A 27,751-nucleotide genomic window follows, 5' to 3' on the forward strand; every position below is an offset into this window, starting at 1 on the left:
CATTCTGACCTGCACATCAAAAAACACTGTGAAATATTGAACAGTTAATTAGTAAAGGACCCCAGTACAATTTACTGGCATTATGGCCTAAGTGTGAATAAATCAACACTGTTGAATTATCAAACTATGACAAAATGAAGGAGTACTGTATTTATTTTAAAATTAACTTCCAAAAAGAAAAAAGTGTTGGTTGCATTACATACTGCAGCTCATCGTGTGCACAATACAGTGCAAATTGAATTAAAGCAAAAAACAATTCTATATTAAAAACAACTACATTGGTGATGTGAGAAATAGTGACAACTGAAGACAGAGAAGCAACAGCAAACACTAACACACAAAAAACATGAGCACAGCTACTCTGTAGAGCTCAGAGAAATACTACTGCTAGCCATGGGTAAGCCATGATCTTTCTCTTACCAAACGGAGAGGGCAAGTTGTCAACCTGGTAAGTGTATAAATCAAGACCTACAGGACCCAAACCAGATAAAAGGGATGGATTTAAACAAAGAAACAAGAAGAAACTGAAAACAAGGGGAATATATGCATGTATATAAAGCATGCTAAAAACAGTATGCAGCATGCTTGAAAAACAGAGTGTAAAGGGACATATTGCAGTGCTCTCGCTAGATAGCAAAGCAGAACATTAAGTAACGTGAAAGTGCACATACTGTATGTCAAAGTAAAATATATCAACGAAATTCTGAAGATGCCAAATTCAAAACATTTGAAGGTTGAGTTATAAAAGTATGACTATTGTTACAAAAGCAGTACAAATAAATACAAAACAACAAAACGCATTTGTCTAACATCTGCAGATACCTGAATTCTCCCCAGGCTTCACTAGCTCATCAGAAAGGATCCCCAGTATATCATCATCTGTGTTGAGGACTTCAGAGAGGGCAGCTAATGGATCCTCAGGGTTAGCTGTAGAGAAAATAAAGAAATTGTACTTTCTAAAAACATCAACTGACCTGCCATATCTTGGAAGACGAGGTGTGACTCTAACCTATATGGGTGCAAATTGTGCTGTACAGTTTATGACTGATCACCAGTGCAGTTTCATGGCTTAAAACAGCACTGTGCTCTTGGAACCTACAGTATGGTGTGATTGAATCGGACGCTAGTAACTGGGGGGGTGGGGACGACACTAACGGACTAATAAATACAGTGATACACACCTCTGGCTGGAATGGAAGGACAATTCAATGAGAAACGGGAGAAAAAGATTGACCTGCTGCTGGGCTGTTTACCTGATGAATAAACACTACTTCATTATGAAGACTATATCTGGTGGCTTACTGTATGTCAAAAAAAATGGAAACTGTTTGCCATTTACTACTCAAAAATCACAAAGCCATCACTGAAATACCCAAGCACCTCCCCACCCAATACATACAGGGTGAATCTGAAAGGACACACCATAGGCACACTTGGCCTCAAACAGCAACACTAACAGTAAACAGTTACCAGGGAGGTATGAAGCCTGATCTAAAGTGAATATAATTTAGAAGAGTTTTAACTTCTTAGATCATGTTTGTGGTAGATATTCAAATGAATTCCCTATATCCTTTCTGACTCACCCTGTGTATATGATATATACAGCGGCATGGCTATACAGACTCAATTACTCTCTCAATCCCAAAAATCAGTATTCACTGGGGTTAACTGAGCATCCAAATTGAAAATCTCAATAAAATATTAGTATTTTTTTTTTATTTTTACATTTTGGATATGCAGGAGGAACCCGGAACAATGGTCATTATTTTAAATTCACACCGTGGTAACTTGGGGACACTTCTAAGATTTAGCTGAGCCCCTTGGAATAAGGCCTGTGATTCGAGGGGATTGTACAGTTTACTACAGCGTGTGCACATACACAGGGCTGCTGGTTTGGCTGAAATTGGTGTACTGGTAGAACTCAGCAGCGGATCGGAGGATGGATCCAGGAAGTTTGTATTCACACTGGGGATCCTCCCGTCAATACGAGCCAGGTCCTCATCAGACAGGGCGTCCAAGCTCAGCCTGCTCTGTCTACTTGTGTCCAGCAGGTTTCTCCCAAAAAAAGCCTCCTGTGGAAAACAGAGCATCCATTAGATGAACAGCTGGATTTAGGCCTGGTGAACCAATTTTTAGCGATGTAAAAGTTCTATTTAAAAGCATTGAAACATCTACTTTCATGATTTCACTTTGAGTCTACCTCTCTTGCATTGGAAAATAAAAGAATGCACAACAGAAATGAATGTGCCACTGAAACCCCTCAGAATACCCATTTCAGAGGACAGGTGTGCCTCACTTCCTTACACCACCTGGCTTCCCGAAACCAAAAAAGAGGCTGTTTAATGAGAGAGGTTCTTTAAAACATTACCAGCAGGCAATGGAACTGTACAGAAGGATGGTTCTCTCCTCCATTGTACAAACGTCCATGGTAAATAAGAAACAACAAGTACAACTAGCTGTCTACAGACAGCATCAAACCGTTTGTGCAACATAACATGTTGCTACAGCCTTGTGTTGGATCACAATAATCTTGCATGTATATATTCGTCAAATATTGCAGTAAGCACTTCTGAGTATTTCTATACACCTAAACGTAAAATCACTATAAATGAAACAGAATACCAAAAGAGAAACAAATGTACTGAAGGCATTTACAGGGTTTCTGTGATAAATAGAAATATTCAAATCTATCCCACAATCTAATATGACCTTTACTGCCACACTACTACCTCCTGGGTCAGCTATACCTGACAAAATTACACTGGAACACAGCCATCTTTAACCACAGCTCACTCAGACCAGCAAGCTCAGCTATACCTGACAAAATGAATACAGACAGCCATCTTTAACTACACCTTGCTCAGATTAGCCAGCTCAGCTATACCTGACAATGACACTGGAACCCAGACAGCCATCTTTAACTACACCTCGCTCAGACCATCCAGAGCTATACCTGACAAAATGAGCACAGACAGCAGTCTTTAACTACACCTCACTCAGACCAGCCAGCTCAACTATACCTGACACAATGACACTGGAACGCAGACAGCCATCTTTAACTACACCTCGCTCAGACCATCCAGCTCAGCTGTACCTGATAAAATGAGCAGAGACAGCCGTCTTTAACTACACCTCGCTCAGACCAGCCAGCTCAGCCATACTTGGGAAAAGGCAGTGGAAACGAGACACAGCATGGCAATAAATGGAATCCTGCCATTTGCACCGAACTGCCAGCTCAAGTAAGTTGGCTTCCATCCTGTGTATTCAACAACTCAAACTATGAATGTGACTCCCTGCTGTGTAAAAACATTAAAAGCCTAACGTGCAGGGATTTCAATAATTGATTAAAGTCGTTCCTCTAGTGAGAGCCTCAAGTTTAATTTGGAGCTTGCCGTGCAAGGAAAGCCATGGTGACAGGCAGCATGCTTAATAAATCACCATCTTCAACTGTTAGAACAATGTCTCCCCAATGTGAAATAGGAATGAGATTAAATTAATTAAAACAGAGGCCCCTGTGGTCCCCTTTTTTGAAAAAGGATTGGAATGGTTTTAACGAAGGGTACATTTTGACTCCAGAGGTTTGAAACAGATTTCCAAACAGCTGCTCAAAGCTTTGGTAATAATGTTCTTAATTTGCTGTAACAGTACAGTACAGCACTGCTTACAGGCTGTGCACTTCATTGGCTTCTTTCCTGTCATTACCCATCCAGCTGCTTCCACTGTTGACTGACACGCTTTCAGCCAGTGATAAACTTTGACCCAGAAGACACTGTTGATGCGAAATGACCCAGGATGACCCTGAGAATAAGGAAAGTGAAGTAGCACCAGATATCATGTGTTCTTTTCAAAACTGCCCATTTGAGACCTAACTGGAATGGAAGTGCACAACAAACATGCAATTCTCTTTATTAGTGACAATTACTTAACGGTATGCTTTGTTTGTTCTTATTTTGTTGGTTTTAAAACCAGATTACTTTAAATGCAGAGAAAAAAAAGAAAAACCCAAGAGTCAAGCTAACCCAGAGAAGAAACAAAAGTAATTTTGCTTTTTAAATAGGAACTTGCCTGTAAATATGCTGGAAACACCTCTTCAAGTTTATTCTTCTTTTTCCTGTAGCGCTTCTTTGCTTTCTCTAAGCATTCGGAGCCAGGGGCAGTCTCTTCCGCTGGTGTGTCAGGTAAAGGCTCATTCCAGCCTAGGACAGAACACAGTGTTCAACATCTGCTAATTTCATTCATTCAAATTACACATGTGAGCAGGACAACAATAAAATCCAGGCACGTGAAATCTAATAGGCTTAATTACATTTTGAATGCACTTCTATTTCAGGACACGAAAGAAACCACAAATATATATATTTGACTCTCGTTCATGACCTCTTTAATTCTCAGGAGGCCACACTAGAAAAGGAAACCAAATGTTGCTGATCCAATTAACACGAACCAAAAAAAAAAACACAACAACAAAGCAGGAAATTAGTTCAAAACTATTGTGGCAGATTGACATCCAATGTGTTTATCTAGCATGATCACAAAGCCGACATGCTTGTTTAATCATTGCTATACGTTTCTATCTATCATGGGCTGCGACAAGTTATTCCATGCCATGCAATACATATCTGCCCCAACAGATCTCTGAAGAGCAGCACCCTGCAGTACTTACTTTCCTCTTTGCCCAGGAGACATTCAGACACAGAACCCGAGGAATCCTTCCTACAGAGGGAGCGCTTTGCCTTGCCCTGGCCAGTCCGACTCCTCTGGCGTACCATAAACCCACCAATACCTGGGAAAGAAATGTCAGCCTTTCAAAAGTGCAATGCATTGATTCTGTGAGGAGCTGCTATGCTGTGCTGTATGCAGAGTGCTCTGACTCATAGTGCAGAACCTATATGTAAATACACCAGGGGCTTTGCAATTCAAAATACACTTAAAGCATATACATCTCCAGTGCAACGCTGATAACATTGTCCACTTGCGACTTCAAGTGGGTAAAAACTGTAGAGAGCACCCTGTGCATATTACACATCTCTTTGAATTTCCTTGGAGGTTAAAATGGTCCCTGTGAATTAAATATGCAAGGGAAAATGATCACAGATCAAAGTCTAGATGCTTGTGAAAGATGGCACTCTTTCTACAACCCATATTAACACTGTTGGGGTGGTGATGTGGGGAATTCAATAAAAAAGCAAACATGTTTTGTTTTTAGTAACCTGTGCCTACATTTGGGGATGTATATGGTGCTGGGAATATATGATATTCTGGTGATTGTAGTTCAGCAGTGTGCACATGTATTTACAACACCCCATTGCTTCTGTAGTTCAGCAGTGTGCACATGTATTAGAACACCCCATTGCTTCTGTAGTTCAGCAGTGTGCACATGTATTAGAACACCCCATTGCTTCTGTAGTTCAGCAGTGTGCACATGTATTAGAACGCCCCATTGCTTCTGTAGTTCAGCAGTGTGCACATGTATTAGAACACCCCATTGCTTCTGTAGTTTTGAATGTTGTGCATATGAAATTAAACCACTGTAAATGAAAATCTCTGAAAATTGTCAAAATAGGCAAATTAGAGATTGTCTAATTTAATGGATGACTTTAATAGGCCACACATGCAATTTAAAATAGTATCATTCAATGGTAAAATGCACGAGGCTTTTTATAAGTTTAAAATGCCTAATTAAAAGCAGAAAAGTGTTCTCACATTTTCACACAAGTGCCTAGTCTTTCTGTATCACGGATTACTGACTGTATATGGTGTTGGAAACATATGATATTATGGTGATTAAAGGAATACAAAAAAGTATGAATTTCCACATAAACCACGGGTTCTTAAAACTTCCAAACCTTCTGAACTGCACTTTAAAAAGCAACAGCTTTGCAGACTGCATTACAATCCTGAGAGCGCACTGCACTATTTCACAGACCGCATTACAATCCTGAGAGCGCACTGCACTATTTCACAGACCGCATTACAATCCTGAGAGCGCACTGCACTATTTCACAGACCGCATTACAATCCTGAGCGCACTGCACTATTTCACAGACCGCATTACAATCCTGAGAGCGCACTGCACTATTTCACAGACTGCATTACAATCCTGAGAGCGCACTGCACTATTTCACAGACTGCATTACAATCCTGAGCGCACTGCACTATTTCACAGACCGCATTACAATCCTGAGACCGCACTGCACTATTTCACAGACTGCATTACAATCCTGAGAGCGCACTGCACTATTTCACAGACCGCATTACAATCCTGAGAGCGCACTGCATTATTTCACAGACCGCATTACAATCCTGAGAGCGCACTGCATTATTTCACAGACTGCAATACAATCCTGAGAGCGCACTGCATTATTTCACAGACTGCAATACAATCCTGAGAGAGCACTGCACTATTTCACAGACCGCATTACAATCCTGAGAGCGCACTGCACTATTTCACAGACCGCATTACAATCCTGAGAGCGCACTGCATTATTTCACAGACTGCAATACAATCCTGAGAGAGCACTGCACTATTTCACAGACCGCATTACAATCCTGAGAGCGCACTGCACTATTTCACAGACTGCATTACAATCCTGAGAGCGCACTGCACTATTTCACAGACCGCATTACAATCCTGAGAGCACACTGCATTATTTCACAGACTGCAATACAATCCTGAGAGAGCACTGCATTATTTCACAGTCCAGTGAAGCCGTCTTTTCCAATCAGTCCCTACCAGGTCTGTACGGTTTCCTCTTTCTCTTCTTGATTCCATCAGCCCCCTCTGCTCCCTTAGAGTCGTCATCTGCAGCCTCGCGTTCCGGACTGGAGTCAGATTTTCCATCACAGTCTAAAAGGTCTCCTTCTGCATATGAAAAAAAACGAAAAAAACCATAAATAATCATGATTTTTTTGTATCTATTAAACTAAAATCATGTAGTCCTGTAAATTAATAAAGTGGTATTAAAAAAATGAAAGTTCCAAGAACGATTAAGACATTCAGAGAGCATCCTTCCTATGCCTTATAAGTTAATAAATAAACAAACAAACAAATCAGCCTTGCATAACTGAAAGGGAGTTTATGACACTCGCTCGTCATATTTAACCCTTAAAATCTGGCACCTCTGCCTTAGTCCTGTCCTCAAGACACCAAAAAACGTTGCTATGGGAGAAGTCAGGGGTTGTATAAATAAACAAATCAAAACTACTTGTGCAAAATTCTCTAGAATCCCTAGTTGCCTTATTCAGTCCTGGTCTTTGTTACAACCCTTAACCTCCATCCAGACCCTGAACTAGTTAATGACATAATTTTACCTGTTAAACCTGGAGTGGAATGGCCCTCCAGGACCGGGATTGGACTCCCTTACCCTAGGCCAGGGGTCTCCAACCCCTGTCCTGGAAAGCTGCAGGATCTGCTGGTTTTCATTTCAACCAAGCTCTCAGTTACTTCACTGCACTAATTATTGGCTTAATCAGTAACAGGTGTTCCAGATCTTTAGCCGTTGATGATGTTAAAAGACACCTAGAAAACCTGAAGAATAGGGGCTCTCCAGGACCAGAGTTGAAGATTCCTGCCCTAGGCCCTTTGTTTATGGTGTAGCCTGCAAAGCTCTCATAATAAAAACAGCAAAAGCAGGTGCAAAATGTGACTCTAGAGACTGGGCCAGGTCAGTCTTATTTTGCACCAAATTTTTTCTTCCCCCACAAGAGAACTGTCTACAGTTAAACTGTCAGAATTTACCCAGCGTTCATCTGTGCTTCACGGTTTTACTAAACCAGATGACAAAAGCACCAAAGGAAATAAGGTTCAGTAAAAACCTCCTTGGTCGCTGCTATTCTTGTGAACCTGTTCAACGACACATGCATACACTTGTTATTACCCCGGCTGTCGTCCAGGTCTCCATCTCTGGAGAGCTCAGACTGTGGGTCTGGTGGCGTCTGTAACACAGCCACGCTGTTTTGGTTGATTATCTTCAGTTTCAGTTTGGGTTTGGGTCGTTTCCGTCGTGATGCTGCCACGGTCAGACTCTGTAGCTGTGACAAACCCACCTCTGTCAAACAGACACCATCCTGGGTGTATGTCTTGGGTGGGTCTAGAAAAGAACAGATCTCATCAGCAAATCAAATCTGTACTGTCATTGCTCTGGAAAATGATAAATCATTCATACACACATACATTTTATTTATTTATTTATTTATTTATTATATAAATAAAATATATCTATATATATCTATATATATAAATATATATATAGATATATATTATATATATATATATAGATATATATATATATATATATATATATATATATAGATATATAGATATATATATATATATATATATCTACCTGTCTATCTATCTGTCTATCTATATATACAGTGCCTTTCAAAAGTATTCAGACTCCTGACCAATTCTCTCATATTACTGAATTACAAATGGTACATTGAAATTTTGTTCTGTTTGATATTTTATTTTAAAACACTGAAACTCAAAATCAATTATTGTAAGGTGACATTGGTTTTATGTTGGGAAATATTTTTAAGAAAAATAAAAAACTGAAATATCTTGCTTGCATAAGTATTCAACCCCCACACATTAATATTTGGTAGAGCCACCTTTCACTGCAATACCAGCTTTAAGTCTTTTGGGGTAAGTATGTACCAGCTTTGCACACAGTGTTGGAGTGATTTTGGCCCATTCACCATTTTTGTTCTTGAGCCACTCCAATGTTGCTTTGGCCTTGTGCTTGGGATCATTGTCCTGCTGAAAGGTGAATTTCCTCCCAAGCTTCAGTTTTTTTGCAGACTGAAGCAGGTTCTCTTGCAGTATTTCCCTGTATTTTGCTCCATCCATTCTTCCTTCAATTTTAACAAGATGCCCAGTCCCTGCTGATGAGAAGCATCCCCACAGCATGATGCTGCCACCACCATACTTCACTGTAGGGATGGTGTGTCTTGAGGCATGGACAGTGTTAGGTTTGCGCCACACATAGCGCTTTGAGTTTTGGCCAAAAAGCTCTATCTTGGTCTCATCTGACCACAAAACCTTTTCCCACATCGCAGCTGGGTCACTCTCATGCTTTCTGGCAAACTCCAGACGTGCTTTCAGATGGTACTTTTTGAGTAACGGCTTCTTTCTTGCCACCCTCCCATACAGGCCAGTGTTATGCAGAGCTCTTGATATGGTTGACTGGTGCACCATTACTCCACTCCCAGCCACTGAACTCTGTAGCTCCTTCAAAGTGATTGTTGGCTTCTCTGTGGCTTCTCTCACAAGTCTCCTTGTTTGAGCGCTGAGTTTTGAGGGACGGCCTTTTCTTGGCAGTGCCTGGGTGGTGTGATGCAGCTTCCACTTCCTGATTATTGATCCAACTGTGCTCACTGGGATATCCAAACACTTGGATATTATTTTGTACCCTTTCCCTAATCTATGCATTTGTATTACTTTCTCTAACTTGTGTAGAATGCTCTTTGGTCTTCATTTTCCTTCAGATTCACAGCCTGACCAATGATCCTTCAACAGTGGGGTTTTTATCCAGAAAATGTGACAGCAACTTTAATGGTTCACAGGTGGAGGCCAATGGTAAGGTAATTGTGTCCTTGTTAGGGCAATTTCTTTCATCGGCGTAAACTGGGAGCTTCCACAGCACAGGGGTTGAATACTTATGCAAGCAAGATATTTCAGTTTTTTATTTTTCTTAAAAATATTTATTTATATATATAAATCTATATCTATCTATCTATCTATCTATATTAGGGTGCACATTTATTAGAACATTTCAAGATTTGTAATTTAATACCCTTTACATACCTACCTGTATGAAAACATCTTGGGGGGAGAATTTCAATTTTCGGTCAGTCAGCGATATAGAAACAATAGGCACTCGTTTGTGAAAATGTTAGACCACTGTGTGCTTTATTTAGGCACCGTAAACAACTTCTATAAAGTCTTCTGCATTTTACCATTTGTGGCTGTGTTCGTTTTTCTCTCACCATTTCAAATTAATTGATGTGTGGCCTATTAAAGTAATCAATTCAATTAGAAATCACTAATTTGCTAATTTTGCCAATTTTCCAAGAGTTTCAGTTCCAGTGGTTTGATTTCGTATGCGCATCAAACAGAAGCAATGGGGTGTTCTAATAAATGTGCACAGTATTGTACATATACACATGTTGTAGTTAATTGCACATTTACCTTGTTCCTTTACTTTTGTAACAATGTGCGCTAGTCCTGGTGATTCAGGGTCCTCTGGGACTGATCCTGGACATTGAGAGGGGAAATAGTTTTAATAACAACCACTTCAGCAGGACACATCAACAGCAAACTTTTCAATACTACTGCTATATGCATTAAAACAAAACCTAGCAATGAAGCACCTCATCATTATACTATTTTTGAGGGACAGATCTTGTTAATTGATATTGTCATCCACAAGTTTAAAAACAGTGAATTACAATAAATACGGTAGAAATACTAAATATTCCTCTATACTGCTTGTCCGGCATAAATCAGGCACCATGCATGCATGTGGTTGTTAATTCTGGACAATACGGATCTATCGCAGAGTAAATTTAACAGTGAGCATCCTGATTGACATAATAGATGATATGGACGATAATGATGCTGGATTAGCGGACATCCTACATATTTTAATTTTCAAACATGGACCCTCCCCCTAAAAAAAAACCCATTTGCGAAGGCTTTTTCTATTTTCCCCGCACTGTTTTGGGGTTTACCATGGGACGGTGTCATATATATCCTGCACATGGCACAGTCAAAGCTGTTGTCTGCTGCGTTTTCCAATTCCTCTTCTGAGTTCAAGTTCTGACAGGAGGCATGAATCCACCTGGTGGGGGGGGGAAGCATAACAGCTCATGATCAGATTAACTGCTTGTGTATATGAGCCTGCAGACATTATACAGGGTGATGCACACTGTGAGTGTGCTTAATCCTTCATACAGCAGTACCTTGTTACATAGATCAGGTGATGGAGAACTGTGACAGGGAGACCCTGTCGCTGGTTCTTGGGTGCATGTGTGCCTTTATGGAAGCAGCTGGGACGTGCAAGAGGAGAGGCATGGCTGGGGAAATAATTGAGCAGGTAGGCTTGCCCGGCGCTGAGCTGATCGGGAGGACCGGATTGGCTGGGGGTGTGCCCGGGGAGGCTACGTGAAGCTGATGGGGAGGTCCGGATTGGCTGGGGGTGTGCCCGGGGAGGCTACGTGAAGCTGATGGGGAGGTCCGGATTGGCTGGGGGTGTGTCCGGGGAGGCTGCGTGAAGCTGATGGGGAGGTCCGGATTGGCTGGGGGTGTGCCCGGGGAGGCTGCGTGAAGCTGATGGGGAGGTCCGGATTGGCTGGGGGTGTGCCCGGGGAGGCTGTGTGAAGCTGATCGGGAGGTCCGGATTGGCTGGGGGTGTGCCCAGGGATGCTGCGCAGAGCTCAAAAAGCGTCTGCGGCACAGCTCGAGGGTACTGCACCGCCATTGCCACACAGATGGGTGCAGAGCGAGAGCTGCCGCTGTGTTTACATCAAGAAGGAGAGGGTCCGCTCCGAGGGATTAACTACATTTTTGTTTTGTTTTCTTTATTAAATGTGACACTAGGGCTACCATTGCTGGTACCCTAGTGTCAATACTTGTGTTTACTAAATCTGGGCGTTTGTGCGGTGTGTCAACACCAATGCTCTGTGTCTGCCTCCGTATCATTCAGTGATGACCCTCACATGGGACAAACCCCCTGTTATGAGAACTAATGTACGTTCTTAAAAATATGATAAGAGAATCTTATTGAGATAATCTCTGCATATATACACAGTGATAATGTCATTCCGAAGGTTACATTTTAAACTGTCTGCCTTTATTATTGCGGGTCTTTGAAATGCTTGAGCTTGGTAAGCAAATAAGGAATAGAGTCACACACTTCCCATTACAGATTATGGTAATGCCGTGCCAGATCACCGCGGGGACTAACTTGAACTCGACAAAACTCGTGGAACAGAATCCGCAGGTTTGCCAGCTATGACATGCATCAGTGGGATTTCCTATACTTGGATAGGGCTCAGTGTTAAGAAAACGATTGATGACTGTAGTCTACTACTGCTGTAATAAGCAGAGGCCGACCAGTCATCCTGGTTACTTTAATAGTTCAGCTGAACTGTGCACTGCTGGCTGAAAAGATTAGACTGGCAAAGGTATATCAAAGGCATATCATTGGCATATCATTTGACTCTGAAAGCTGAAACACAGGCTTGCACTGTTAATTGTCCACATGAAAGTCTGCGTGATTGTACTGCACAGCCCTCGTACGTGTATCAGGAGGGTGCTGGACTGTGCTCACCTGTCACACTGCCGGCACTGCACAATGAGCTCGTCCTCCTTGTAGTTCTGGGAGCAGACTGGACAGGTAGCCAGGCTGCCGCAGGGAGCGCACTGCGTGTAATTATTCTGCCACTCACACCGCAGCCCTGGGGACGTGGCCCCACAGTGCGTACAGGAGACACACCTGCAGAAACAAGAGGCACTGGTTCATATTCAACACACCAAACATTAACAATCCCCTTAAACTGTCACTCGAAATGGTCCTGGCCTTTACCTGAAATTCCACACTGTCCCCCCACCCCCCCCGTATCTAATCCAAACATTACAGTAGACTGTCAAATCTGAAGTATGCCATTATATAGAGAATAATGCATGGGTCCTGAGTGACATGAGAATTTAATGCCAACCCTGGGAGTTGGGGAGGGGGGGGATGTCATAATCCCAAATTTACCCAACCATCCAATCATTCAAGTCTCATATCGCACTCTACCCCAGGCAATATTTTTTATAGTCATTCAAGTCTCATATCGCACTCTACCCCATGCAGTATTTTAACCTCTGATAAGCATTTCTTTCCTGCCAGAGTTGTGTGTTGCTTGTTGTGGGGTCTTACTCTACCAGGTCTATGTTAGTTATTAGCTCACGCTGGGGTCGCGCTCTGTTGCTAGTGTTAATGAGCATGTGTTTCCGTAATAACCAGACGGTTATTACAGGAAGTATCAACTGCATGAGCCCATTGAAAAAACTGCTCACCAGTTATTATAATAACTGCAATATCATACACCTGTAATGACTGTGAAAGCAGGCAGCCATCTTAGTGTTTCATTCACAGGGTTATTACGTATTTTCTGATGAAAGGCAGGTATCAAAAAACATAAAACAAAAACAAGGCATTAAGATTACGATCAGTTCTGTGGACAAACCATTCATCTGATCAGGGTCTCGACTGGGTGTAATTAGATTCACTTGTATACCGGAACAGTTAAGCAGCTTGTTCAAGTCTTTTTATTTTTATCATCCTGCTCCTCACCATTTGCACTTCCAGCCTCCTTTGGGGACGGTCTGCAGGGGGGGGTCCAGGCAGTAGGTGTGGTAGCTGATGTCACAATCATCACACAAGAGCAGCCGTCCTGGGTCTGTGGCTTTCCCACAAGCTTCACACACTGTGCACTCCAAGCAGCGCCAGCCTTTACTGAGAACCACCTTGGTGATCTGGGACAGAAAACACACTGTTTCAGTGCTGGAGGACGTGAAGCAGCAGCTGTAGATCATCTCAATACATCCAGATACAGCTGACACTGTCTATTCACCGGCATACGTGGAGCTGTGTTTTTCAACAATAAAATGAAATCTTATATTGTTAAACTCAAGAGGTTAACCTTAAACTTAAATACAGTAGGCATCTAAATAATGTCTCCAGACTACAAAATACTAAACACCTCCCTCCCCTCTCCCAACAGTTATCTTAACCAGCCAATACACGGTTGCAATGAAAGACACTAAAACTCTTCCCAGTAAAACGCTGTTCCTTCAATGTATTTTACATTCCGCTAATGCTGCTTGATTAGCCTTTTACAATCTTGCACCAGCAAGTAATCTCCAACAGTGAATGTAATATTCCTCTACTATTAGCGTCTATCACTGTGCAGTAAAAATGCCTTAATTAACTGCACTATTTACTCTAAAATTACATCTGACTGGCTGATATGATTAAAACCAAACGAAGCCTTTTGTATGCCACAGTAGCTGGGGTTCCACACACACAGCATTTTTATTCTGAAAATTAAGTTTTATTTAGCTGCTTATTGAGATGCCTGGTCAATAAATAAATTTAAAAAAAAAAAACATTTTGAAATACTGAACAAAGAACAGATAGCACAGAGAGTCATTGCAGTGCTTATTTAAGGATCGTCTCTTAGCAAAATGTGAAGTGGCAGGTTACAGCTGCACAACATGACATAGCATAATCCAAAAAAATAAATAAAACATGTAGATCTAGCAGGGACATGACTGAACTGCACACCAGACCTACTGATGCTTCTGTAGTTACCATCAATATATAAATTATATATATTTATATATATATATAAATGCGCCAACTCAAGTGTCAAGTGTGCAGTCTAAAATAAAATCATAGAATAACTCTGTGTTCTAGTAGGTCTAGGAACTTGTATGATCTCAATATAAAACTTGGGGAATTACTGTATCGTATTTAAAATTATATGTTTTTGTATTCTCCCTAATAAATCATAAAAAAAAAGAAAGGTTACAAAACGAGAGAAGGCCATTCGACCCATCTTGCTTGTTTGGTTGTTAGAAGCTTATTGATTCCAGAATCTCATCATCATGTTTAAAACTCTATTCTCTTACCTTAACACTGACACAGTAGGGATGGTAACACTGGCCACACTGGGCACAAGCAAGCAACCTTCCCTCTGGACCTCGTCCAAAACTTCCACACACCACACACATATCCTGAAATCAAAGAACAGCAGGAACTAGAAGGGTGTTTGAGAAACACAGCAAACCGTGTGCACAAAACGATGACGCTCGCAGATATAGAAACAGCCTGTTTCTATATTAACAGACCTGATAGAAACATACAAGTCTGTTACTGCAATCTGAAACTGCATGTGTGATTCATATCCTCACCATTATGAATGTGGATACAAGTCTGTTACTACAATCTGAAACTGCATGTGTGATTCATATCCTCACCATTATGAATGTGGATACAAGTCTGTTACTACAATCTGAAACTGCATGTGTGATTCATATCCTCACCATTATGAATGTGGATACAAGTCTGTTACTGCAATCTGAAACTGCATGTGTGATTCATATCCCCACCATTATGAATGTGGATACAAGTCTGTTACTACAATCTGAAACTGCATGTGTGATTCATATCCTCACCATTATGAATGTGGATACAAGTCTGTTACTACAATCTGAAACTGCATGTGTGATTCATATCCTCACCATTATGAATGTGGATACAAGTCTGTTACTACAATCTGAAACTGCATGTGTGATTCATATCCTCACCATTATGAATGTGGATACAAGTCTGTTACTACAATCTGAAACTGCATGTCTGATTCGTATCCTCACCATTATGAATGTGGATACAAGTCTGTTACTACAATCTGAAACTGCATGTCTGATTCGTATCCTCACCATTATGAATGTGGATACAAGTCCCATAGCTTTCTTAAACAAACATCCAAATAAACACATTAAAACAGTATGTGCACTTATTTAATGAAACAATTCTGAGATTTAGCAGCTTTAACAACATGCAAGCCTTTAATTGAGGACAATCTTAGATTCTCATCTTGTAACACAGCTGTTGGACATTATTAGTTCCCAATTGTCATCACATCATTTTGTTTTGTACAGCAGTTATTATTTATTGTTTGTTATAAGATGTGTGGAGATGCTGTTTGTGTACAAGTTGCAGTTACTGTTTCATCTGTAAAGTGAACCTGCTTACCTGGTACCAGCAATAATAATAATAATAATAATAATAATAATAATAATAATAATAATAATAATATGGTCCAATTAAGTGTACGCAGATAACCTTGGCAATAAACCCCTTTTCTATTGCTGTCAAACCAGTGCAGGACAACGGTGTATTACAATTGCAGTGTTGCTGGAGGAGCCCTTACCTGTTTCACAGTGAATCTATCCCTGCTTGAGACGGTGTATTACAATTGCAGTGGTGCTGGAGGAGGCCTTACTGTTTCACAGTGAATCTGTCCCTGCTTGAGACGGTGTATTACATTTGCAGTGTTGCTGGAGGAGCCCTTACATGTTTCACAGTGAATCTGTCCCTGCTTGAGACAGTGTATTACAATTGCAGTGTTGCTGGAGGAGGCCTTACCTGTTTCATAGTGAATCTGTCGCTGCTTGAGAACAGAACCACCGTGTTGTGCATCGAGTTCTCTTCCTCATCTTTCACTGAAGTGGTGTCAGCAACCATCACCTGGGGTAGAACACAGGCATGGAGAGTTATCCTTTTATACCACTGCTGAGATCAATGGGTGTGAATACATTCTACACTATGTACTGTTCTACTGTAAGAACAAGTGAAGTTTAGTTTCAAAGTTTAAAAAGCCAACGATGACAACCTTTTGAGGTGAGTACCCATCTCATTCTGCCATACTAGCACAGAGGCCAATAACAGGCATTGATTTTATATGATAAAAATAATACATTCTGAAACGCCATTTGCTGGGAACTTGGGTAACAGTAGCCTTGTTACATAGGTAACAACTAAATCCCACTAGAAAACCACAGCACCTTTCATGAAATAAGTTAAAACCAACACTGTTCTAATGTCGTACTACTTTCCCAGAACATACAGAACCTGTTTAAGACAGTTAAGAGTGAAAATGATAAGATGTCAACCTACCCCGGGGGTGATGACTGTTCCTACTGCGTTCTTCAGCTTCGACCGGCCTCTACCCCCACGCCCAGAGACACCAGCCCCACGAGGCCTCCTCCTCCCAGGAAACCCAGATCCACGGCCCTGCTGTAAACACAGTGTGAATCAGCCAGCTACTACACACCTTGCACTGCATATCAGCAGGCATCCCCTCATCACACAACGGCACTGTACACAGCCCAGCCTCCCATACGTCTTTAATCATGTTAGCATTATTGTATGACTTTAATTTTCTTTATATAAAATACAATTCAAATAAATGTTATAAAATAACAAACAAAACAGTATTAAGTGTTGTCTGACAATAGTCAAACTGCTCAATGGAATATTCTTTTAATTTATTTTTTAACCTAAATCCAACTACTGCCCCCGTGACACTGCTTCTGGTCAATCATTTTTTTTACAAACTCCCTCAAATTACGTCATCACGCTGAGCGTCCTTCCTCTCTTCACACAACAAGGCAAAATGAAAGACAACAGAAAGTATTTCTAAATACACTAGAAAACAAAGATGCTGCAAACACTAAAATAGTCATAAAAACTTTGCTTTCTGTGTTTTCTGACTTCCTAAAACTTAAACAAATCCAACTCGACGATGTAAATAAGTACTACGTTTACCAACTCAACGGACTCCTCCGAAAATTCTATGCCACAGTGAGGAAGGTTAGACGGCAGACAACTCTATGCCAAAAAAAACTTTAATAACTATGCATTATGGACCTCAAAAACATTACTTTCTTGACTGATTCATTAAACAAATATGGCCAGAGATCACAAGCTCGAATTCTGGTTGTGCGAGGCAGCCGGTCTTCGCTGGGGACTCCGGGGGGGTGTGTGTGTGTGTGGGGGGGGGGCACCACATTGGCTTCGGTGCTCCCGGGGTTGGGGAGGTGGGATCCAGCTTAGACTGCTACTCCTCACCGCTCTGCAGCGACCCCTACAGGCCAGGCGCCGAGGGGCAGAGATTTGCTGGGCTGGTCTTTGTCCTCCAGAGGCCTGTAGCCTGTGGACATTCGCTCTCGAGTTCCTGGGTGTACAGAAGCCGATTGGCTTGTGGGATCGGAGGACGCCCACTGAGCCTCGGGTGCCTGAGCTGTGTGAGGAATTGCCATGGTGAAGAAGAAAAACAATAATAATAAGAACTGGGCATTCCAAATTGGGAGAAAATTAAAAATAATTGGAGATTCTAAATAAAAAATAAATAAAAATAGAAAAAATATGGACTACAGACCTCGACTCATAGTGGGAAACTAAAGTCCCCTCGGAAAGAACTGTAGTTACCTCTAGGGGACAATGCAGTCCGCTGTTGGTTACTATAGTTCTTCCCTCGGGGGCCAGTTTCCCACTATACGCCTCCTCTCCAGTCCATCCATCCATCCGACTATTCACTGGACAATAAAGGCTGACAGTGTTAGCTCTCTCATATATATATATATATATATATATATATATATATATATATATATATATATATATATATATATATATATAAACATGCTAACTAATCTAGAAAAATCAGCTTGGTCTTAAATCAGCAGCTAAGACCCCCCCAGGTCTTTCATTATTGCTTCATTCAAGCTTGTTTGTATGATAATTAAATTGAATGCAATACAAAGATCCATTATTGATAAGCTCTGAGGTGGTTAAACTAATTGAAACAAAATGGCTTTGCTTGAACACATTTTATATTTATACAGGAGTTTCTAGCATTGCAAATGTTCTGCAAAACAAACCTGCAAAAAACAGGCATTGCACACTTCTATCAATTCCACCTTTTTTTTTCTCATTATCTTGGGTAAATAAAAATGACTTTTTTACTTAGTGCACTGTGTGGAATCATGCATCTCTTTAGTTGCAGAATTCAAGGTTTTTATTCAATTCAATTACAATAATACAACCCCCCCCCCCTTTTGTTTTAGTAAGTTAATGACAGTTAACCTTTTCGCTGCAAGTGACAAGATATCTCGTCATGTAGCTGCTCCTTCTGTTTTGCATGTGATGAGCTATCTCGTCATGTAGTTGTCCTTCCTGTTGTGCAAGTGAAACACCTTGTCAAAACCCACATGTTATATTGGCACAGACACAAGGAAGGGCTCAGCTTAGACCCTTTGATAGTTTTTTTTTTACAATGTAAATGATTATCATGACAATCGTGGTTCAAGTCCCATTAATTGCAACTTCCCCCAATCGGTTCTATACAGAAAGGGTGCTGATGTTTTTAAGATGTAGATGACATTCACAAACAAATACTGCCAATAATACAATTAGCAATCACTTTTAGAAGAAGACATAATCAAGACTGAACAGAAGCACGCTATGAGGACATGAAGAGAACAAAAAGCACAGGACTGTCAAATTGAAAATCAACGCTTCCATATCACCTCCTCCTAACCAGGGGAAAAAAAGAAGCGAAAAGCAATTATCCTTTATTTTGATAGACTTTTTTTTTTAAATGATCTTTGTTTTTGTTGTGAGTTTTCTCCATTTTCTCTTTCCAATTACCCTCAACAAAGAAAAAAAATGTGTTTAATGTACTTCAATTCTACCAATTAAAATCTGACACATTTTTGAAATGTGTAAAATGTTCTTATAAAATGGCAGATAATACCCAATTATGAAAACAAAAAAAGAGAGGCAAGAACTTTTACCCCAGTGAGGGGTGCTGGGCAAGCAACTGCAAAGCTCTTCGCTTGTGCAAGATGATGCAAAAAGCAGGGCTACCAGATTCCAGAGGGACAAACTGGGCCTTTTTTTTTTTTTTCAATTCACGATGCAGTAGCTGCTCTGAAGCCATTACAATAACAATATATAATAACTTTGACATTAAAATCGGTAAAGCTCGTTAAAAGTCGAATCCCCCAAAAATATCAGTTCGACTGGAATAAATCTATATACGGTAAACGTCGGTAAAGCCACTTGCTATTTTTTATATTCTTACCAAAAATAACCATTTAGAAATCATGTCTAGTTTGTGGTCGCTGTCAGTCATCTCAGTGGTCTGTTAGTACTGTAGTTTCACCCTGTCCTGGCAGATCTCGTTGACTGAAGCAGTGCTAGAATGCTCTCATTTGCCAGCTACAGCGCCTGTCATTCAAAGCGCCTACTTTGAAATTAGCGGGTTAAGGTGTACGTAAGCTTTTGCTTTAGGTATACAGTGACAGTAAACTAGTTTGACTTGAAAATGGGGCGCAAGGGACGGCTGAAGTCTCCGCAGCAGGACGAAGCGGGCCCGTCTGCCTTGCCTTCCAGTGACTCTGAGTCGTTAAATGAGACGTTTTTCAATGGCATAAAAAGTCAGGTTTTTTTAAAGCATAAAGGTCGATTTCACCCATTCTCTGCTTGAATTGAAACAAATGGCAAATTCTTTCTAAAATAAATGCTGATATTAATCGTCAATTTGGCCAAAAAATTAAAATTGAATAGTAGCAAGCCTATACAATAGAAAAACCAGAACGATTTAACAATTTTACTGTTTCTGACCGGGACAAAAAATGAAGGCTGAAAACTAGAACAATCTCAGTTTTCCCGTGACGTCTGGTAAACCTGGGAAAAAAAGCAACCTTGAAAAACCCTAAAGGAAGCATATTCGCCTATACAGTTTCTACTGCCGAACAAACACCTGATTCTGATACAGCTTCAAATATGCTAAGCAGATCTATTCATGTAAAACAGCAACTGGAGCCCAAACAGATCATAAGTGTACACCAGCCCCTGCATGGTCTTCTCTCCAAGATGCTTAATCATTCTTCTTGTTCTTATTATTTTAATGCTGTTTGCTTTCCTACAATAGGCGCTTGTCTGATGCCAGTCTGTCTGTTCTATCAGTCCCACCCTGCCTGTGATTAGTCCCAGAGCAAGTCCAGAATACCCTGAAGTACTGTACTTCCTTGCTTGTTTATAGATGTATGAAAGATAAGCCTGCTGTCATACGATTGGCATTTCAAATGTGCTCTACAAGCATACTTCCTTCTCTTGCTAATTAGAAATCATTTAAAAAGAGAAACTGATAAACTGTAAACTGATAAAAAAACTGATAAACTGTAAACTGTAAGCTGATAAAATTTGATAAACTGTAACCCCCCCCCTGAAAAAAGGGCTTACGTGAATGCAAACCAAGCTTATTTATTTCTTAGCAGACGCTTGCAGAGTACATTATTTAGAATGTAAAGAACTGAAGCAATTTAAAAATGGAAAATAAGTCCTGAGAAACTTCCGGTGCAATTAAGCAAGGGGTCTATCAAAAAAATTAAATAAATAACAATAATTTTAAAATTGGTTTGTTTCATAAACCCTGCAAAGCTATTGTTCCAACAACAAATGGTAATTGTGTGCAAAAGGCAAGTCACAAGCTTATGAAAGCATACCTAGTGGTCTTATGTAAGAAGAAAATGTTTCAGAATAGTTAGTGTTACATTGGAGGTGGCAGGACATAAAAGATGAGCACTTCTGCTGTGTGTGTTTTTTTGTCTCTCAAATACACCATCCAAAACGACATTTGCAAAAGTGCAGCAACACCCAACTGAATACCTTGCTGTGGGCCCAAATTCAATTCAAAATGAGTAACTAAAGGGTGGCTATTAAATCACCATAATAGAATCCAAACAATTTACCACTTTGACGGTCCAAATGGGGGTGCTGGACAGCTGCCTTGTCTTTGAGGGGTCCCACCCTTCTGAACGGTCTGGGGACCACGAAGGAGAGCTGGACATGTTACGGGTGCTCCAAGCTCCCTGAGGTATGGCAGGTGAGAGAAGGGGATAAAATGCAGCAAAATAAATGGCAAACAGAATGGTTAAAACAAAGCAAAGCAGGTAGTGAAAACAGAGAAGTTTGGGACAAAATCTCTCCCTCTCTCTCAAATTAAAATGCCACGTCAGATGAGCTTTGCTAATACAGATCACGTACTTATGCAGGTGAAGGCGCCCCATGAAGGAGGTACAGAGTCTTAAATAAAATAACAACTTGCTGTTACTTTGTGTAACCTAGATATTGCTGGATCTCGGTTCTGGGTCAATAGCCAGCACACAATCCTGAATTAGATTTCGTATCAAAACCCTTTGCAGTATTTGGATCTGCCGCAGCGTATCTCAATTAAAATAGACTTCAAAGTTCTGCAACAGTTCAAAAGCAGGTAGCAAAGCATGATCTTTACCTGCCAAGCTCCACATTGGTTATGGAAGAAGTTTAAAACACTGATTGTTTATCCCCCAGGTTATTTTTTTATAAATTTAAAATATTTTGCAATGCAATTAAAATACATATCATGCAATAACTGTAGGGCTAAATGAGAAAATTGAATTTGGTTAACTGAAAATAATTTTCAAGGTATAAATAAAAGATTACAGCCAAAGGTGCAAATATATTTGTCCCAAACTTGCATATTTAATGTCAGACATTTAATGAAAGCACCACAAAAATGAGCCCTAAAGACAAACTTCAATAAATAAAAAGCTGGATGAAGCGCATGGGGGTGGGTGTGGGGGGAGGGTGTCACCATGGTTACTTCCAAAAAGAGAAGCCTTGGCTTTAATACAACAGCACATATTAACTAAACTTTTTGAAAATGAACCAGCGATGGATATGCATTCTCAATGAAGTAACAGCTAAAGCCCAAATGAAAAGGATGCATTTGCTTCACTAGGATTACAAAAATAACAAATAAATACAAAACAATATATATATATATATATATATATATATATATATATATATATATATATATATATATATATATATATATATATATATATATATATCATGTAAATGAGTTAAAGCTAAAAGTAAAAATGTTGGTGAAGTGCTTCCGGGCAGATAAGGTATCCTATCGATGACTCAGCAATTACAGCAGAAGTGTTCTATGTTTAGAGCCCACATTCCACTGGTTGCAAGCTAAAATCGAGAATTTAATTTTTTGCCATTTGTTCTTTCTTTATATAAATACACTACCCCACACATATATATATATATTTTGGGAAAGCCTTTTACAAGGATATTCCAAAGAGAAGTACAGTATTATGTCAGACCCCCTCCAAGTCATCGTCCATTAGTGACCAATATGTTTACTTTGGGAAACAAAATGTACTTCCGCCAAAACTGTGCTACCTCCAAGACTATCTTTGCACGGTGATATTTCTCTTGGGAAAACCAGTGCTATGGTTTGGATTATTATTTACACAGATACATGGGGGGGGGGCATCATAGCCTTGGCTTACAATGCACTGTGAAAAATGCATTTGCAGAAATTAGACTAGAATTAAACCCATTCCTGGAATTATAAAATACATCATTTACCCAGAAGAATACATACCGCTGCCCCTATCTTGTTAAAGTGAATCTATAAAAGAGATTATTAATGAAATGACACCATGTGGCCATTAGGAAGGAATGCTGGGTTAAAACACTCCAGCAATTATGGATGTGCCAATCTGACTAGTCCGAATCACTATGTTAATGAACACAGACATAAACAGGAAATGCCAGTTCTCTCCAAAGACTTTCAAAACCCACTCAGAAAATTACTGTGAACTGTAAAAACAATAGAAATGTTAAAAAAAAACAAAAAACACTAATTTTACTTATTTTAGTAGAAGATGTATATTATTAGATAACATAAAAAACATTAAGTTGTAATGTAATCATTATTGCGGTGTCAAGTTAAGCTTCTTAATGGGCTACGGTTAAAAGCAGTCATGTTAGCGCCTCGGACACAACTGCAAGGTAAAAACAAAAAATAGAAAAAAAAAAATAAAAAAAAAAGAAGAGGGCTACAAAATCTAAAAAGTCCTCTTTAGTCCCCAGCCTCACAGGACATGCACTGTTAGCGACAAAGGTGTACACCCTAGAGACAAGCGGGTGCACCCTGTGTACTGCCTCCCAGCCAAGGTCATCACTAACAGAAACCAGGGAGTGTCAGAACCCTGGATGTTATAACACATCTTCCACACTGCAGAACAGTCCTGACCATTGGGTTGCTCTCAAAAAAAAAAAAAAAACCCACTGCACCACAAGAGAAAAGCCTACCTGTCTCACTCGAGGCCTTCCTGGAGAAAACGTCCTTTTGGTGATGGCTGGCTTCCCCATGCCAATTTTCGGTGCGACGGGTATGAAAGTTGTTGAGGGTACCCCGCCACTGGACGCTGGTGCTGCCTGAACTTGGGGCACATCTTTTGGGGGAGTTCCTACAGAAACAGGGGGTTCTGCCAGCTTGCTGGTGTCCATTGAAACAGAGAAAGACCTTTCAGGGGACTGTTGTGTCAGGGCAGTCGGATCCTCTGAAGATGAATTCATGTCTGAGAAGCTTGGTTCGCTAGCAGGGGTGGAGTCCATTTCCACTAGAAGACTGCTGTCAGAAACCTGAGCAACCTCGTGGTTTTCAATCAGTTCAAGCACAAGGCGTTCTTGTGCCAAGGCAGGTGTTTCCAAAGGTTTCTTCTCCTGCACCACAGTCTCCTGACGCTCTTGTGTTTGAGTGGGTTCTGGAGTCGACACTTCCATGGGTTCCACCTCGCCAGCTTCAGTTTCAGTACCTGCTTCCTCGGGTGCTGGTGGGACAACCTCAGCCGGCACTTCGGAATTCTGTGGCTGTAGTTCTCTTTCCAGCTGGGCCTCTGTGGGCGCTGCTGCTGCTGTTTCTACCTCCTCCAGTGCTTCTTGTTTGGCAGCCTTCTCAGTTTCTGAAATCTGCACAGGTGGTTGAGGTTCTGTTTCAGGGACCAGGGGGGGTGGAGGCGGGGGCTCAGAAACCTTGGGGGCCATTGTTGTTACTTCTTGTGCAGGTTCAGCAGCTGGAAAATATAAAATGTATGACATACACATACACACACATACACACGCAAGGGTCAGAGCTGGTACTCAACTCTGACCCTTGAGATCCATTCCATAAGAAAGTTTACAAAACGATAGGAGGCCATTCGGCCCATCTTGCTCGTTTGGTTGTTAGTAGCTTATGGATCCCAGAATCTCATCAAGCAGCTTCTTGAAGGATCCCAGGGTGTCAGCTTTAACAATATTACTGGGTAGTTGGTTCCAGACCCTCACAATTCTCTGTGTTAAAGTGTATTCTATTTTCTGTTCTGAATAAGAACATAAGAAAGTTTACAAACGAGAGGAGGCCATTCAGCCCATCTTGCTCGTTTGGTTGTTAGTAGCTTATTGATCCCAGAATCTCATCAAGCAGCTTCTTGAAGGATCCCAGGGTGTCAGCTTCAACAACATTACTGGGGAGTTGGTTCCATACCCTCACAATTCTCTGTGTAAAAAAGTGCCTCCTATTTTCTGTTCTAAATGCCCCTTTATCTAATCTCCATTTGTGACCCCTGGTCCTTGTTTCTTTTTTCAGGTCAAAAAAATCCCCTGGGTCGACATTGTCTATACCGTTTAGGATTCTGAATGTTTGAATCAGATCGCCGCGTAGTCTTCTTTGTTCAAGACTGAATAGATTCAATTCTTTTAGCCTGTCTGCATATGACATGCCTTTTAAACCTGGGATAATTCTGGTCGCTCTTCTTTGCACTCTTTCTAGAGCAGCAATATCCTTTTTCTAGATGAGGTCTTACTAATGCATTGTAAAGTTTTAACATTACTTTTCACTATATAGCCGAGCATCTTGTTGGCCTTTTTTATAGCTTCCCCACATTGTCTAGATGAAGACATTTCTGAGTTAACTCCTAGATCTTTTTCATAGATTCCTTCTTCAATTTCAGTACCTCCCATATGGTATTCATAATACACATTTTTATTGCCTGCGTGCAGTACCTTACACATTTCTATATCAAATGTCATTAGCCATGTGTTTGCCCAGTCCTGGTCTTTATTCCAACCAGGTCCTAAATTAGTTAATTGCCTCTTAGCAGCTTCAGTTAACTACATTAGAACATGCTTGGAGTAAAAACCTGGACTGGATTAAATCTCGAGGGCCAGAGTTGCACACCACTGATCTAGTTTCACTACCAATTACTACTTCCGTATTGACTGTTTTAAAAGCCGTTTTTTACTGCCATACTGAGGCTTTTCAAACACTCAATGCGGAAGATAACTGCCACCGATTGGTACTCTGTTGTAAAGGTGAGTAAAGGACAGCTTTTCTTGTTTTGAAATGAACACATTAAACTAATGGATTTATTGAATACCTGCTAATGAATACTCCTTACAGGTCATCATGAGCAGGAGTAGGAGTATCACATTAGACTGGATTTATTGAATACCTGCTAATGAATACTCCTTACAGGCCATCATGAGCAGGAGTAGGAGTATCACATTAGACTGGATTTATTGAATACCTGCTGATAAATACTCCTTACAGGTCATCATGAGCAGGAGTAGGAGTATCACATTAGACTGGATTTATTGAATACCTGCTGATAAATACTCCTTACAGGTCATCATGAGCAGGAGTAGGAGTATCACATTAGACTGGATTTATTGAATACCTGCTAATGAATACTCCTTACAGGCCATCATGAGCAGGAGTAGGAGTATCACATTAGACTGGATTTATTGAATACCTGCTGATAAATACTCCTTACAGGTCATCATGAGCAGGAGTAGGAGTATCACATTAGACTGGATTTATTGAATACCTGCTAATGAATACTCCTTACAGGCCATGATGAGCAGGAGTAGGAGTATCACATTAGACTGGATTTATTGAATACCTGCTGATAAATACTTCTTACAGGCCATCATGAGCAGGAGTAGGAGTATCACATTAGACTGGATTTATTGAATACCTGCTGATAAATACTCCTTACAGGCCATCATGAGCAGGAGTAGGAGTATCACATTAGACTGGATTTATTGAATACCTGCTGATAAATACTCCTTACAGGCCATGATGAGCAGTAGTATCAGCAGAGCCTATTCAAAGCACTGCTGCAGCACAGACAGTTATTACACAGGCTCACAATCACCTATACAAACCTCTACAATCACGAGACCCAACACGACAAACTATACAAATCCAATAACAGACCATGCATTTTGAGAATAGAAGAAAGCTGCATCTAACTGGAGCACCCCCTTTAAATCACAAAACACAACAAACAATAAAGAAGTTTTCTCTCTACCAGTCTCTACAGGTTTCTGTTCCTCGTTGAGCTGATTCTCTTCAGCAGCATGTTCCAGACTCCCTGGTTCTTCAACTGCTTCCCGTTCCCTTTCCAAGCATGCTTTAGGAAAAAAGAAAAAGAAAATGAAAAGATTAAATGAGACACGGAGCTTGAAATGGTGGTTCTTCATTAACCCAAGTGCATTGTGAAGCTAAGGACCTGTGACCCTCTCATTATCTTCCAAGGTAGCTGCCACTGACCCCTTCATTATGCAGCACACCTGCAATGTAGGGATGTGCTTTTGGTAAATTTTTATGAACGTTTAAATGCTTTGCAATGTCAGCGTTTAAACCATATCTACATAAACACACACACACTCTCTCTTTATATTACATTCTGATACCAACATTTTATTGCCATCAGTAACTTCAGCCACAATAATTCTGAATGTTTTCATATCAAATTGTTAAGCATTGAACTTCTGTTTTTGTGGTACGGCAATTTTAGCATAATTATTTACATACCCCGGTTTTGTCATTCCTCAAAATACTTCCAAACGTGGCTTCCTTTGTTTAGAGATGCTATTTTAAATATAGAACTCAGAAAAAACGCTTGTCATTAACGTTAACCCTGCCGTGGAATTGATATCATAACACGCCTACTACAGGCATAAACACACACAATACACCAATGAAGCGCCAGATTGACAAATAATAAAACCCGCCCCAGTGTCAATCTTTCTGTTGCACCAATTAGAAAATCTACTTGGAGGCAATTGCCAAAACCCTTCCTTTTTATAATTTCCGCCCTTACTGTGGCACTATAGCAGGCTGATACGCAACAAACTACTGATGATAAATTACTAAAATGAATGCACAAAAAAATATACGTTTGGTGACATTTGTCACTTGACCGGTTATACGTCTAGGATATTAT

At 40.5% G+C, this 27,751-nt stretch overlaps 1 protein-coding gene across 17 annotated transcripts in view; it reads right to left on the reverse strand.

The window, feature by feature from the left end:
• Positions 1-27,751, reverse strand: part of LOC117394699 (histone-lysine N-methyltransferase 2C-like) — a 147,718-nt gene that overhangs the window by 44,442 nt on the left and 75,525 nt on the right. For 5 of the 17 annotated variants that reach the window (XM_059018926.1, XM_059018925.1, XM_059018929.1 and 2 more), the window contains 19 exons: positions 26,834-26,935; positions 23,790-24,553; positions 21,380-21,499; positions 18,708-18,797; positions 16,737-16,856; positions 16,206-16,307; positions 14,687-14,791; positions 13,347-13,528; positions 12,336-12,500; positions 10,735-10,844; positions 10,193-10,258; positions 7,878-8,090; positions 6,734-6,862; positions 4,664-4,783; positions 4,066-4,196; positions 1,880-2,072; positions 1,182-1,253; positions 823-927; positions 421-468 (listed from right to left, as the gene is read on the reverse strand). In XM_059018926.1, coding sequence (XP_058874909.1) covers positions 421-468; positions 823-927; positions 1,182-1,253; positions 1,880-2,072; positions 4,066-4,196; positions 4,664-4,783; positions 6,734-6,862; positions 7,878-8,090; positions 10,193-10,258; positions 10,735-10,844; positions 12,336-12,500; positions 13,347-13,528; positions 14,687-14,791; positions 16,206-16,307; positions 16,737-16,856; positions 18,708-18,797; positions 21,380-21,499; positions 23,790-24,553; positions 26,834-26,935 — 2,937 coding nt within the window. The remainder of the gene's footprint in view (positions 1-420; positions 469-822; positions 928-1,181; positions 1,254-1,879; positions 2,073-4,065; positions 4,197-4,663; positions 4,784-6,733; positions 6,863-7,877; positions 8,091-10,192; positions 10,259-10,734; positions 10,845-12,335; positions 12,501-13,346; positions 13,529-14,686; positions 14,792-16,205; positions 16,308-16,736; positions 16,857-18,707; positions 18,798-21,379; positions 21,500-23,789; positions 24,554-26,833; positions 26,936-27,751) is intronic. The other 12 variants (XM_059018957.1, XM_059018940.1, XM_059018924.1 and 9 more) reach the window with 11 other exon arrangements.

This window comes from Acipenser ruthenus, chromosome 3 (assembly GCF_902713425.1).
Source record: "Acipenser ruthenus chromosome 3, fAciRut3.2 maternal haplotype, whole genome shotgun sequence".
NCBI lineage: Eukaryota > Metazoa > Chordata > Actinopteri > Acipenseriformes > Acipenseridae > Acipenser > Acipenser ruthenus.